Consider the following 12,997-nt stretch of genomic DNA (forward strand, 5'->3'; position numbering starts at 1 on the left):
GAAAAGGGATATATATGGAATAAATAAGTTATTAATTAATTCACTCAATTATTATTTTAACTGCTTGTATAATAAATAAAAACACTGAATGTAGATTTGCAAATCTCCTGCTGGACCATGAAAATGATTAAAAATTTAAAAAAGAATGGAATTTGATTTGTGATAAAAGGAAGGTATCCTTACTTATATTGTGTTCCACGTTGCAGTTTGCTAAAGGCACCTCATTGGAAGGATGAACACTATCTGCTTCTGAGGTATTGTTTTGCTCTTCTGGTTGTACTTTACCCAAAAATGGTTTATTTGTTTTTCGACTTGCTAGCAGAAATAGGAAGTTCTTGATATAATCTTTATATGGCGATCCCTTTTCTTCTTTTGTGTTTGCAGTTAGTGTATCTCCAGAAAAGAAATTGAGGAGAAGAGCCAAGAACAAGTTTAACACCTGCAGGTTAGCACAGAGTAAGTTTAAAATTATTATTTGCAGTTAAATGGGTAACACCATTATTTCACAATTATGACTTGCTAATGATTTGGGCAAGATGGCTGAAAGGCCTAATTCAAAGTACAAAGTTCAAAGTGAATATATATATATATATAAAACTACATATATGTCACCATATACTAAACCTGCGATTCATTTTTTTGAGGTCATTCACAGTAGATACTAAGAAACACACCAGAATCAATGAAAATGGCAAAGATGGACAAACAGCTAATGAGCAAAAGACAGCAAATTGTGCAAGTACAGTAAAGATAAAACAAACAAACAAACAAACAAATGCATAGTAAATATTGAGAACATGATTTGTAGTGCCCTTGAAAGTAAGTCCATAGATTGTGGAATCAATTCAGTAATGGGTGAGTGAAGTTATTGTGGTTGAGAAGTAATAACTGTTTCAAAACCTGGTGGTGTGGGACCTAAGGCTCTTGTACCACTATCCAGGTGGCAGCAGCGAGAAGAGAGCATGGCCTGGATGGTGGGGGTTCTTGATCATGCATGCTGCTTTCCTGCGACAAAGCTTCTTGTAGATGTACACAATAGTGGGAAGCCTTTACCTGTGATGGACCGGGCTATATCTGCTACTTTTTTGTAGGTTTTTCTGTTTAAGGGTATTGATACTCATGTACCAGGCTGTGATATAACTGGTCAGTATACACTCCACCTTACATCTATAGAAAATTGCCCAAGTTTTAGATGACATACTGAATCTTCACAAATTTCTAAGAAAATAGAAACACTGCCATGCCTTCTTTTTAAAGGCAATTACATGCTGGACCCAGGATAGGTCCTGTGAAATTATAACACTGAGGAAATTAAAGTTGCTGACCCTCTCACCTGATGGACCTCTAGTATCCTCCTTCACTCTTTAGTTCTGCTGACATTGAGTGAGAGGTTGTTGTTCTGGCACCATTCAGATATATTTTCAATCTTCCAAATTGTTTACGGATTCATCCCCACCCTTCAGTTGGCAAACAAAAATGGTACCACCAGTAAACTAGCATTGGAGTTTACTTGGCCTTATAGTCATAAGTATAAAGTGAGCAGAGCATGGGGCTAAGTGCATAGCCTTGTGGTGCACCTACATTGATGGTGACTGTGGAGCTGACTGTGATTCTAATCCAAACAGACTGGGATCTGCAAGTGAGGATATCCAGGATCCAGTTACACAAAGAAGTATCGAGGCATAGACCTTGGAGCTTATTATTTCGGACGGGCTGATGGTGTTGAATACAGAGCTGTGGTCAATGAAGAACATCTTGATGTATGAATCTTCACTGTCCTGATGTTCCATGGTTGAGTGAAGAGCCAATAAAATGCTGTTGTCCCATCGTGATGGAAGACAAATCGCATCGGATCTAAGTTGCCCCTCAGGCAGGAGTTGATATTATTCATCATCAACCTCTGTAAGTGCTGCTGGATAATAGTCATTGAGGTAGGTTACCACATTTTCCTTGGACACTGGTATAATTGAAGCCTGCATGAAGCAGGTGGGTACCTCAGACTGTCGAAGTGAAAGGTTGAAAATGTCAGTCAATACTCCAGCCAATTGCTTAGTACAGATCTTCAGTACTTGGCTTGGTACACTGTGTGGGCCAGTATCCAGGGGAAGGATACGCTCAGGTCGACCTCATATGTCTTATGACCTATGGTCTAAGATTTCTACATGCTTGATCAGTCCTGATGAAGGCTCTCAGCCCAAAATGTTGACCCTTCATTCCTTTCCATAGACGCTGCTTGACCCATTGAGTTTGTCCTGTATTACTCAAGATCCCAATGCATCCTTAATTTGCCCAAGCTTATCTGGATATTATTTACCGTAGATGCACTTGAAGGCAATTTCAAAGTGTGAACACTTACTTCATGGCATCGACTGAATCTAATTTTCCTTCCTGGCTTAATTGGTCGCATGTTTGACTTGGGGACAGTTGTTCTGGGCTTAATTCCCATGTCAGAAGTTAGAATATAAAAATCAATGCTAACAATTTGAGGCAAAGTAGGCAGTGCCATCTGTAGATTGTCTGGAAAACTGATGTACTTTAGTCTTAATCAGTCTATTTAACTTGTAAGATCTCATGGCACTATTTCAAAGAGCAGCAGAGTTGATGTGCCTGGCACTGTGCCTGACACTGAATCCACATTCAGCAGACCACAAATGATAATTGTCACAATAATATTTGATAAAGCTGGCTCCAATCACTAGATTCTGGAATGCTTCCGGAGGACTGGAAAATTGTAAATGTCACTTCTCTCTTTAAATGTGGTGTCGGGGGCGGGGGGGGGGGGGGATGGTTTGTAAATGACAGGAAATAATTCATCTGTCTGTCTGACTTAGTAAGATGTTGGAGTTCCATTAATAAGGATGAAGGTTTGGGGTATCGGGGGCATGTCCTTCAGGGAAAACCTTGCCTGACAAATCTGTTGGAATTGTTTGAGGAAATAACAAGTTGTTTACTTGGATTTTCAGAAAGCCTTTGACATGGTGTTGTTTGTGAGGCTGCTAAGCAAGATAAGAGCCAATTGTATTACATGAAACATACTAGCATGGACAGAATTTTGGCGGACTGGCAGGAGATAAAGAAAGGGAATTAAAAGGGTCTATTCTGGTTGGTTGTTAGTGACTCATGGTGTTCTGCAGGCATTGAGACCACTTCTTTTCATGTTATATATTGATGATTTGGATGATGGAGTTGATGGCTTTGTGACCAAATTTGTGGATGGTACAAAGATAGATGGATGGGCAGGTAGCGTTGAGAAAGCAGGGAGTCTGCAGAAGGACTTATACAGGTTAGGAAAATAGGCAAAGAGGTGGAAGATGGAAGTGTATGGTCATGCATTTTGGTAGAAGGAATAAAGCCATAGATTTTATCCAAACAGGGAGTAAATTCAGAAATCAGAGGTGTAAGGGGACTTGGAAGTCATCTTACAGGATTGCCTAAATGTTAACTTACAGTTTGAGTTGGGGGTAAGGAAGGCAAATGCAATTATTAGCATTCATTTTGAGAGGCAATATAAAAGCAAGGACATAATGCTGAGATTTTATAAGGCATTTGTCAGACTGCAGTTGGAGTATTGTGAGCAGTTTTTGGCTGCTTACCTCAGAAAGGATGTGCTGACATTGGAGAAGGCCCAGAGTAGCTTCATGAGAATAATCTCAGAGTGAAAGGTTTGACGCATGAGGAGCATTTGATTGTGCTGGGCGTGTGCTTGCTAGAGTTCAGAAGAACAGTGCAGATCTCTTTGAAATCTATTGAATATTGAAAAGCCACTATGGATTCTGGTGTTTTAATCTAAGATTCTTTTAGAAGTCAGGAACAAGGCACAAAACTTGTTGCTTCATGGTTGTTTTAGTAAGCATTTTTAGAACAGAAGAACACTGAACAGTGATAGGGAAAGCGGAGACTCAAAGATGAAGATGATGCTGTGTTGTGTTTAGTTATTTCATATCCATAGAGATAAGGAAAATTCCATTCACATCTATAGATAATAAACCAATTAGAAAGTACTTATAATTGCTCATAGCTGCACATGTTCCCTCTCTTAACTGCTAACAGAAAATCTAATGTCATATGTATGATTTTGGAGAACCATCTTATGCATGGCAACTATTCAGCAATTTCATTGCTTACTATTTCTAAGTCTGCAGCAGCATTTTTAATCTCTTATTCTCCTTGCAACACCATATTCCCTGAGACTACAACTAGAGGTCATGGGTTAAGGATGAAAGGTGAAATGTTTAATAGGAACATGAGGGGAACCTGCTTCACTCAGAGGGGGGTGAGAGTGAGGAACAAGTTGCTAGAAAGTGGTGGGTGCGAATTCAATTTCAATTTTTAAGAGAAGTTTGAATATGTACATGGATGGGGAGCGGTATGGAGGGCTGTCGATAGGACTAGGCCGGGGGTCGGCAACCTGCGGCTCCCGAGCCATTTGTGGCTCTTTCACCTCTGTGCTGCGGCTCCCTGTGGCTTTGGGAAATAATTGGTCAGTATTTAATTAAAATGTATTTTATGTTAGTTTGTTAGCTTTTGAAATGTAATTCTAAATTTGAAGATTATGGTGATCTTGTACAATCTAAGTGTGGCGACACATTTCCTCACAATTAGCCAGCATTCCGGCTAAGGGAGATAGCCTACGGGGGTTTGTGAGTACGCGTCTTTTGCAGCATCTGCGTCCATGGGGGCTGAGTTGAGGGAGGCTTAAAAGCAAGGCTGTTTAGTTCGAATAAAGTTATTCGACTGCAGTTTACTGACTGCGTGAGCACACCGCTACAACGTGTTTTTATCGCTATTAATATACGTCACCACTGCCAATACCTGACACCCGCCAGTGCGCGATTTCTTTAATTTTTCGATCCAAGGTAAGCCAACTATGGAGAATTCTAAAAAAAGAAAAGTGACTGAAGAAAACAGAACGTTTAATGATACGTGGACAGATTCATTTGCTTTCACTGTTGACGAGACTGGTTTACCGGTATGCTTAATATGCAATGAGAAACTAGCAAACAACAAAAAGTCAAATGTCGCAAGGCATTTCCAGAATAAACACGCAGCCTTTGCTCAAAAATATCCGGATGGAGATGAGAGAAAAAAAGCCGTTTCGGAACTGATGCGGAAGGTTGATCTGAGCAAAAATCATTTCCAGAAATGGATGAAGTCTGGAAAATCAACGACATACGCCAGTTATATTGCCGCTCAGGAAATAGTCAGGCACGGGAAGCAGTTTACAGATGGTGAATATATAAAAGAATCTTTCATTAAGATTTCAGAACATCTATTCACGGACTTTAAAAACAAGAGTGAAATTGTGCAGAAAATCAGGGATATGCCCCTCTCTGCAAAGACTGTCAAAGACAGAACCATAAAAATGGCAGAAGACATCACAAGACAGCAAATTAAAGACATCAATTCAGCTGTGGCCTACTCGATTGCCTGTGACGAGTCTAAAGACAAAGGTGATATTGAACAAATAGCGTTGTTCTGCCGGTATGTAAACTCTGCCGGGCCACAGGAAGAACTGATTGAGTTGATACCTCTAAAAGACCAAACACGGGGGAAGGACATCTGTGAGGCTGTCTTGAATTGTTTAAGAGCCAAAGGAATAAAGACCACCCATCTGGTGTCAGTAGCTACTGATGGGGCACCGAATATGACGGGAACGCACAAGGGATTTGTGGCTTTACTGCAGAAGTCGCTGGACAGAAAGCTGCTGACTTTTCACTGCATCTTGCACCAAGAGGCACTGTGCGCTCAAACATTTCCTCCGGAATGCACAGAAGTAATGGATGTTGTCATTCAGATTGTCAATAAAATAATGGCAAAAAGTTTAAATCACCGTCAATTCCGTTTGTTACTGGACGAGCTGGAAAGCGCATATTCTGATCTCCTGCTGCACAACAAAGTCCGGTGGCTGTCCAAAGGGGAGGTGCTGAAATGCTTTGTCGCGTGTCTGGAAGAAGTGAAAACTTTCCTGGGCAGCAAAGGGCTCACCTTTCCTGAGCTGGAACAGCCAGAGTGGCTGGAAAAGCTACACTTCATGGTAGACATGACAGCGCACCTGAACACGCTGAACACAGCTCTTCAGGGGTAAGGACGTACAGCCCTGCACATGTTGGAGGATGTTTTGGCATTCGAGCGCAAGTTGACAGTGCTTGCCAGAGATTTACAGAAAGGCACATTGTCTCACTTCCCCAATTTGAGAGAGTTCAAACAAGGTCACGACATGATAAATTCGGAGTATTTACATTCTGCAATCATCGCAATGCAAACATCGTTTGGGAAACGCTTCTGTGAGTTCAGAGAGGAAAAAAACACATTATCCTTCCCGGTCACTCCCCTAAGCATCGATCCATCCCTACTAAATACGACTGCATTGTCAGGTGTGAGTCAACCTGAACAAGTATGATAAATATTTTAATTGCCTATTATTTTACGTATATTCATATGTTTTCATTGTTCAGTGAAATAGTCCTTTTATTTTTCAGGTTGACAGCTGGCTGACGTTATTTTTGGTTTGCTGCTGGCGGCAAATTTAAGTTTGGCGTTTTTCATAAATACAAGAAGGACTCAAATAGACGTTGAGTATTTTACTTAAAAGTAACCTTCAACCCAACGTCTTTTTTTCGGAGTTCAAAATGTTTTTGTTGCATGCAGAAATGTAATTTCATTTTCTCTGCAGGAGTTCATCAATTTCATAAATGCAACACATTATAGTTTGTTTATACATAGCATAAAGGCAAAACAAAATGTTGTATGCAGTGTTATTTCATTTTAAATGTCAAGCGGGTTTTGCGGCTCCCAGTGTTTTCTTTTCTGTGGGAAACGGGTCCAAGTGGCTCTTTCAGTGGTAAAGGTTGCTGACCCCTGGACTAGGCTGTTTAAATGGTTCGGCACAGACTAGATGGGCTGAAGGGCCTGTTTCTGTGCTGTAGCTTTCTATGACTCTTTGACTCTCTATAATGGGAATAAAATTGGTGCAAAGAAATCTCCTCCTGAAATGTCTCGTTTACTTCCCTACTGGGAGGTAAAGGCAAGTTGTGTGATCATCTCATGGCAAGAAAAACATGCTTAGATAACCAGATACTAACCAATTATGTGGAAGAGCTATGTAGTCTCCACTTCCACATAAAAGTGTGTACAGTATTGTTCCATGAACTTAGACCATTTCTTATCACTTGACAAGAGCTTTGTTGAATTGTAATATTTTCCTTATCATCAATAATACGTGAAAAGTCATTTCAACTAGCACATTATGAGTATGGAAAATTGGCAAAAAGATAACAACAATAATATTCAAATAAACATTACAATGTCCAGTAGTTGTCGACTTGCTCTAAGTCTTCAGGCTCACTGTAGCCCAGCACTGTGACCAAGAGGATACCAGCATGTTATCCACAGCATTTAGTTCACTTGCGGTGCTAGGTGTGTGTCCACTTACTTTTTCCTTCTATTTTCACAGCCAAGTTAGTAACTAACAGTACTTGAAAGGGGACTTTCTATCCAGCTACCAATGGTTCCTTTTGTGCCTTTTTAATCAGGGCTCACCCGCTTGGGAAGAACCCCCTTCTGTTGGTTCTTACCAAGCGGCAAAAATCTGCTGAGAAGCAGAGTGGGCAGCTTGAGTTAGTTTCACACAATAGTTAACTAAACTGTCATAATGTGTATATCAGCCTCTGCGAGATCAAGGGCTCCAGGCAGTGACATACCTGTTATCACCTCAAATGCTCTTAATTTAATTTTCTTGTTTTGATACTACACTAGACCAGAGGAAGAACCATAGGATATGGAACGTCTTCCTCATGATACTTAGTCAGCCATAGTTTGATGATACCATTCATTCATTTGTCTTGTCCCGATGACTTTGTGTGATATGGACAATGAAAAGACTATTCAGTGTTCATCAGTTGACATAATTCCTGAAAAATAGTCCCAGTGAAGTGTTTTACTTTATCAAAGTCGATGTGATATGACAATCCTTATCTAGGAATTTGGTCCTCATTGATAGTTTTTGCTGTGTGTGTGTGGGAATGGCTTTCCTTGCTGGAAATTTTTTCACCCATCTCGAAACCTTGTCCACTGTTACCAGCATGTCTGAGTATCTCTGACACTTTGGCAAAGTAATACAGTATACTTGTAGTGTAAAAATGGACCAAGTGGGGCAGGAACATTTAATTGAGGTAGCTTTTCCGCTGCTCCAGGATTTGAGTTATGGCATATTTTGCTTCTTTCAAACATTTGTTGAGCTTGTGCCCTGAACTTTGGATTCCACCACCATTGGGAGAATCTGTTGATCATCTTTTGCACTTCAATGTGTGATGCACCATCAATAACTCTCCGAGATGTGAGGCGAGATATAGGCTTTTATTGGCTGGAAGAAAGAACAAGCAACAATTGACCACCACACTACATCCTGGAGACTGAGACCAGGGCTCAGGCTCCAATTGCCTTTATACCGGGATCCGTGGGAGGAGCCACAGGAGCAGTCAGCCGGGGGTGGGGGGGGGGGGGTGTCCAGACAGGTAAATGTAGTTCACAACAATGTGTTTTAGAGAGTGTATTTGCTGTACCAGATAATCTTGTATGTTTGTCTGTGACACAGAATTCAACTTGTTTCCATAACTCCAGTTGTCGGGTTCATTGTAAACATTCTCGGTACTTCTTCTACCCCTTCCGGTGCTGCCCCTTTTGTAATTTCATTTTGGAGTGGCTTTTACAGTTTAATATGATAACTTCTGATGGCAGTTGTATGACATCCATTACTACTTGTACAAGCTACTTGATTTGGTTTTCTACAGAAATCCTCTTTGTCTCCACATGTTTCCAAAATCATGACCATCTTCAAAAGCATATTAAAAAACCATAGAGATATTAGCTGATCTTCCTTCTGACAACCTGCAACTTCAATCAAAGCTTTTTGTTCTGCCTATTGCATAGAGGTACTGGGAACCAGGTTTCCTAATGCCAGCGTTTCAGTTTCAGAAACAACTGCTATTCAAATTCCTCTCTCAATTGTTGAGGAACCAGTCTTGTACAGAATCAGATCTTTGGCAAAGTAATAAACAAGAAGATGCTATTGGTCTCCATGTTCTTGAGTTAAGACTGACATCATGCAGTCATGTTCCTCGTTAACATAGTGTAAATAGTCTATCTGTATAAGGGATTACTAATACAGATTCAATGGCACCTTTAAAGTTTGATAACCTTCCAGCTGTTCTTCATTTAGAATCACAGGGTCATCTGAGCACTTACTGTCCTTCAGCAGATTGTTTTGTGGTTGAGCAATAGTTGATGGATCTGCTGCAGGTAGCTTGTCAATACATTGATTAACAGTGGTCTTATCTTCAGTCCTGTGTGTCTTCACTCCCTTGGTCTTTATTGGAGCAAGCTGTTAATCTTAGTGTTCCATCGCTGTCATCCTCACTTATGTTTCTAGAGGCCTGCTGTAGAGTCCATGTCATGTCCATCCTGTAATTCCTTGAACTTCAGGTGTTGTTGCTGTCCCAGTTGACCGTCTGACGTAGTATACTTGAGTTCTCCAGAGTTTGAACGGTGGTGCTGTAGAGTGAGACTGCTTGACGTGAGTTGTAATTCCTCAGCTGGAGGTTCAGAAGTCGTCGTATCCCTGGGCGGATCGTCAGCAGTATTAGCATTAGCAATGTCACCGGAAGCATCACTAGCATGACTGCCAGCTCGAATTCATGGCTGCACTTCCTTATATTGTTTCTGTTTGTTTAGAAATTCCGTACATTGCATGTTAATTGAATTACCCTGTTGTTCTTTTGCTCATTTGGTTAATGCATGCAAAGATGTTCTCTTTAGATTCTTCACTGTCTCTGTCATGCTGTTTTTGTAGTTTATCATAAATTTTGTGTTTCTATCAATTAGTAAAAGACTTTATTTGCCTTGTTAACTTTCAATCATTCACAGATTCAATCAAACCGACCACACAGTCTTGTACCTAAATCAGTAGCAGCCATTTTCTTTTGCTTAGGCATTTTCTGCATCATAATAAAATCAACACTGTTGGTATATTTTGTCTGGACTTTTTCATTGATTTTATCCAACCGAGATGTTTTATTCAAGTCAAGTCACTTTTTATTGCCATTTCGACCATAACTGCTGGTACAGTACACAAAGTTCTTTGTATATTTCAATATGTTGGTCATTGATTCGATCTTAATTTATAGATACTTCTATCAGTTTAAGCGTGACCTTGAAATACTAACAGATTGTAACCAAACAGCAAATAGATTGACCTAGCAACTGCATTGGTTGATCCAACAACCATAGATTGATCCAGCGACCAAACTGATCGCAACCAAATAGATTGTACAACCACTATTTCAACAGGTACCAAAATAGATCGCCATGTGACCCGAGATTGTAACTGAACAGGTCAGGACCAAATAGATTGCAACCAATATTTCCACAGTTGTTTTTCTTCTTAAATAGAAATGCAGTAGTCCTCAAACCTGATTTCCATCTGGCATTCAAAGCTGGAACTTTTATCTCGCAGACAATAGATGAACAGAGGAAGTTCTTACCCTTTTGTTGCAGGCTAGAAACTCCAGTACTTGTCTTCAAATGTTGATAAATTCTAAACTCTGGAATATCCTGTTGTCAGCAATGCCACTTGATAAGATTCTGGTGTTTTAATCCAAGGTTCTTTTGGAAGTCAGGAATGAGGTACAAAACTTACTTCATGATTGTTTTATTATTAGTTGATAGAACAGAAGAAAACTGAACAGACAGTGACAGGGAAAGCTGAGATTCAAGAAGATTAAGATAGCACCGCTTTGTGTTTAGCTATTTTATACCCACAGAGGTAAGGAAAATTCCATTCAAATCACTAGATAGAATAAAGCAATTAGAAAGTACTTATGCACTTAATGCAGTACAAAGAAGTTTCCAGAGCATTTCAGAATTATAGTTTGTATAACCACTAAAGGCATATTATACTGTTATTTGCATACTATAGCCACTAGGAATTGTTATAAGCAGCTACTTGTCTATAAGTAATTATATAAAATACAAACAGATAATTAATTGTTAAACTAAAAAGAAAATGGCAATTAAAAAAATCTAATCCAAGAGTTAAACATTCAGACCCAACACCAAGTTAGAGCAGATGTGGAGATGTTTCTTATAGTGGGGAATTTAGGACTGGAGGCACAGTCTCAGATACAAGGAATGCCTCTTTAGAACAGAGATGTGGAAGAATTCCTTTAGTCTGAGGGTGGTGAATCTGCGGAATTCATTGTCACAGATGGCTGTGAATGCCAAGTCACTGGGTATATGTAAAGCGGAGGCTGATAGTTTCTTGTTTAGTATGGGGATTGATGATTATGGGGAAGGCAGGTGAATGGAGTTGAGAGGGTTAATAAGTCAGCCACGATAGAATGGTGGAGTAGACTTTATGGGCTGAATGGCCCAATTCTGCTCCTTTGTCTTATGGTCCTATATTTCCCACATACAGTAATGCACTTTAAAAGTACATTGGCTTCAAACTGTTTGGAATGACCTTGTGGTCATAGAACTTCAAATTATACCAGTATATAGTCAACAAACATGTCAATGACAATTATATCCTTTATATTTTGTGTGGTCCCGTTTGTCAGAATAATGAATGGTCATGTTTTCATAAAATGAGTGATGCATGGCAATCATTAAAGGAATGTGCAGTCAACTAGGTAATATTTAACTCAAGGAGGCTGTGTTAGAATTAAGGTGTTTTAGTTTTGTTAATAAATTCAGTCATTAGTCATTGGAAATCAGAACCTTGTCCTGAAGCCAATTCAGGCCAATATTCAGTTCATGTGAGGGAGGAATTCTGTTTTTTATACAAAGTGTCACTAACTCTCCTATGTTTAGGATGACTTTTTTGGCTGAATTGAATGATATTTGGATCAGAGAAAATTAGCAATTTTTTGCAGAGACAGGTAAGGGGCAAGAGTCATTCAGATTAATAGTTTGAAGTCTCAGTGATGTCCTCCCATTCAGCAAAAGCTGACTAAAAGCAAGAAAATTGCTAGATATTGCTTTCAAAGGGCTAAATAGAGAACTCACAGTTGTAATTATATAACAATGTTACTATTTATTGATTAATTGATCAACTTGTAAATTATTTTTTTTCATATCTTCAATAGCTGAAAGTTAATAGAGATTATTTTGTTCTATTATTGATTGATATATTGTACATTCTGGAAAGCTAACCCAGATATTGAGTTTAGTGAAAAGATTCCTTAATTCTTAGGAAGCTGAGACAAACCAATATACAGAGAAGCCTATAAAAGAATATGTAGACGATGAGGTATTGTCAGAGACTCTTAGGTAGGCACGTGGATGAAAGAAAAATGGAGGGCCCTGTGGGAGAAAGGGTTAAATTGATCCTGGGGTACGTAAAAACTTGACTTATCATCATGGGCCAAAGAGCCTATATTGGGCTATGTTCTGTGTTCTAAAGGGAAGATGGCAAAACACTAAACAAAACCAGCACAAACTTAATGATTGAACTTTAAGTTGAGGTACTAAAGAACTTTGGGGATAGATGGTTGGAAGGGATGAGGCAGTTACCAAATGACTGGTTCCCAGAAAGTATACACCTAACAAAGTTATGGGTTAAGGTTACTGAATTATAAGGAATGAATGGTTTCTACAGTTATATTAAAAGCAAGAGGATAGTGAGGGATAAAATTGGCCCCTTAGAGAATCAGAGTGGTCAGCTATGTGTGGAACCGAAGGAGATGGGAGAGATTTTGAATGATTTCTTCTCTTCGGTATTCACTAAGGAGAAGGATATTGAATTGTCTAAGGTGTGGGAAACAAGTAAGGAAGTTATGGAACCCATGACAATGAAAGAGGTGGAGGTACTGGCGCTTTTAAGAAATTTAAAAGTGGATAAATCTCCGGGTCCTGACAGGATATTCCCCAGGACCTTGAGGGAAGTTTGTGTAGAAATAGCAGGAGCTCTGACGGAGATCTTTAAGATGTCATTAGAAACGGG

At 39.5% G+C, this 12,997-nt stretch overlaps 1 protein-coding gene and 1 long non-coding RNA gene across 2 annotated transcripts in view; one reads left to right on the forward strand and one right to left on the reverse strand.

Moving 5' to 3' along the window:
* LOC132404505 (sodium channel protein type 4 subunit alpha A-like) overlaps positions 1–12,997 on the reverse strand; it is a 161,428-nt gene that overhangs the window by 79,090 nt on the left and 69,341 nt on the right. The window contains exon 7 of the mRNA XM_059988659.1: positions 184–439. Within this exon, the coding sequence (XP_059844642.1) occupies positions 184–439 (256 nt within the window). The remainder of the gene's footprint in view (positions 1–183; positions 440–12,997) is intronic.
* Positions 206–1,714, forward strand: LOC132404870 (uncharacterized). Its single transcript, XR_009515692.1, has 3 exons — positions 206–254; positions 385–456; positions 1,626–1,714. It is a non-coding gene; the product is annotated as an uncharacterized LOC132404870 (long non-coding RNA).

Source organism: Hypanus sabinus, chromosome 14, assembly GCF_030144855.1.
Source record: "Hypanus sabinus isolate sHypSab1 chromosome 14, sHypSab1.hap1, whole genome shotgun sequence".
Classification (NCBI taxonomy): Eukaryota; Metazoa; Chordata; class Chondrichthyes; order Myliobatiformes; family Dasyatidae; genus Hypanus; species Hypanus sabinus.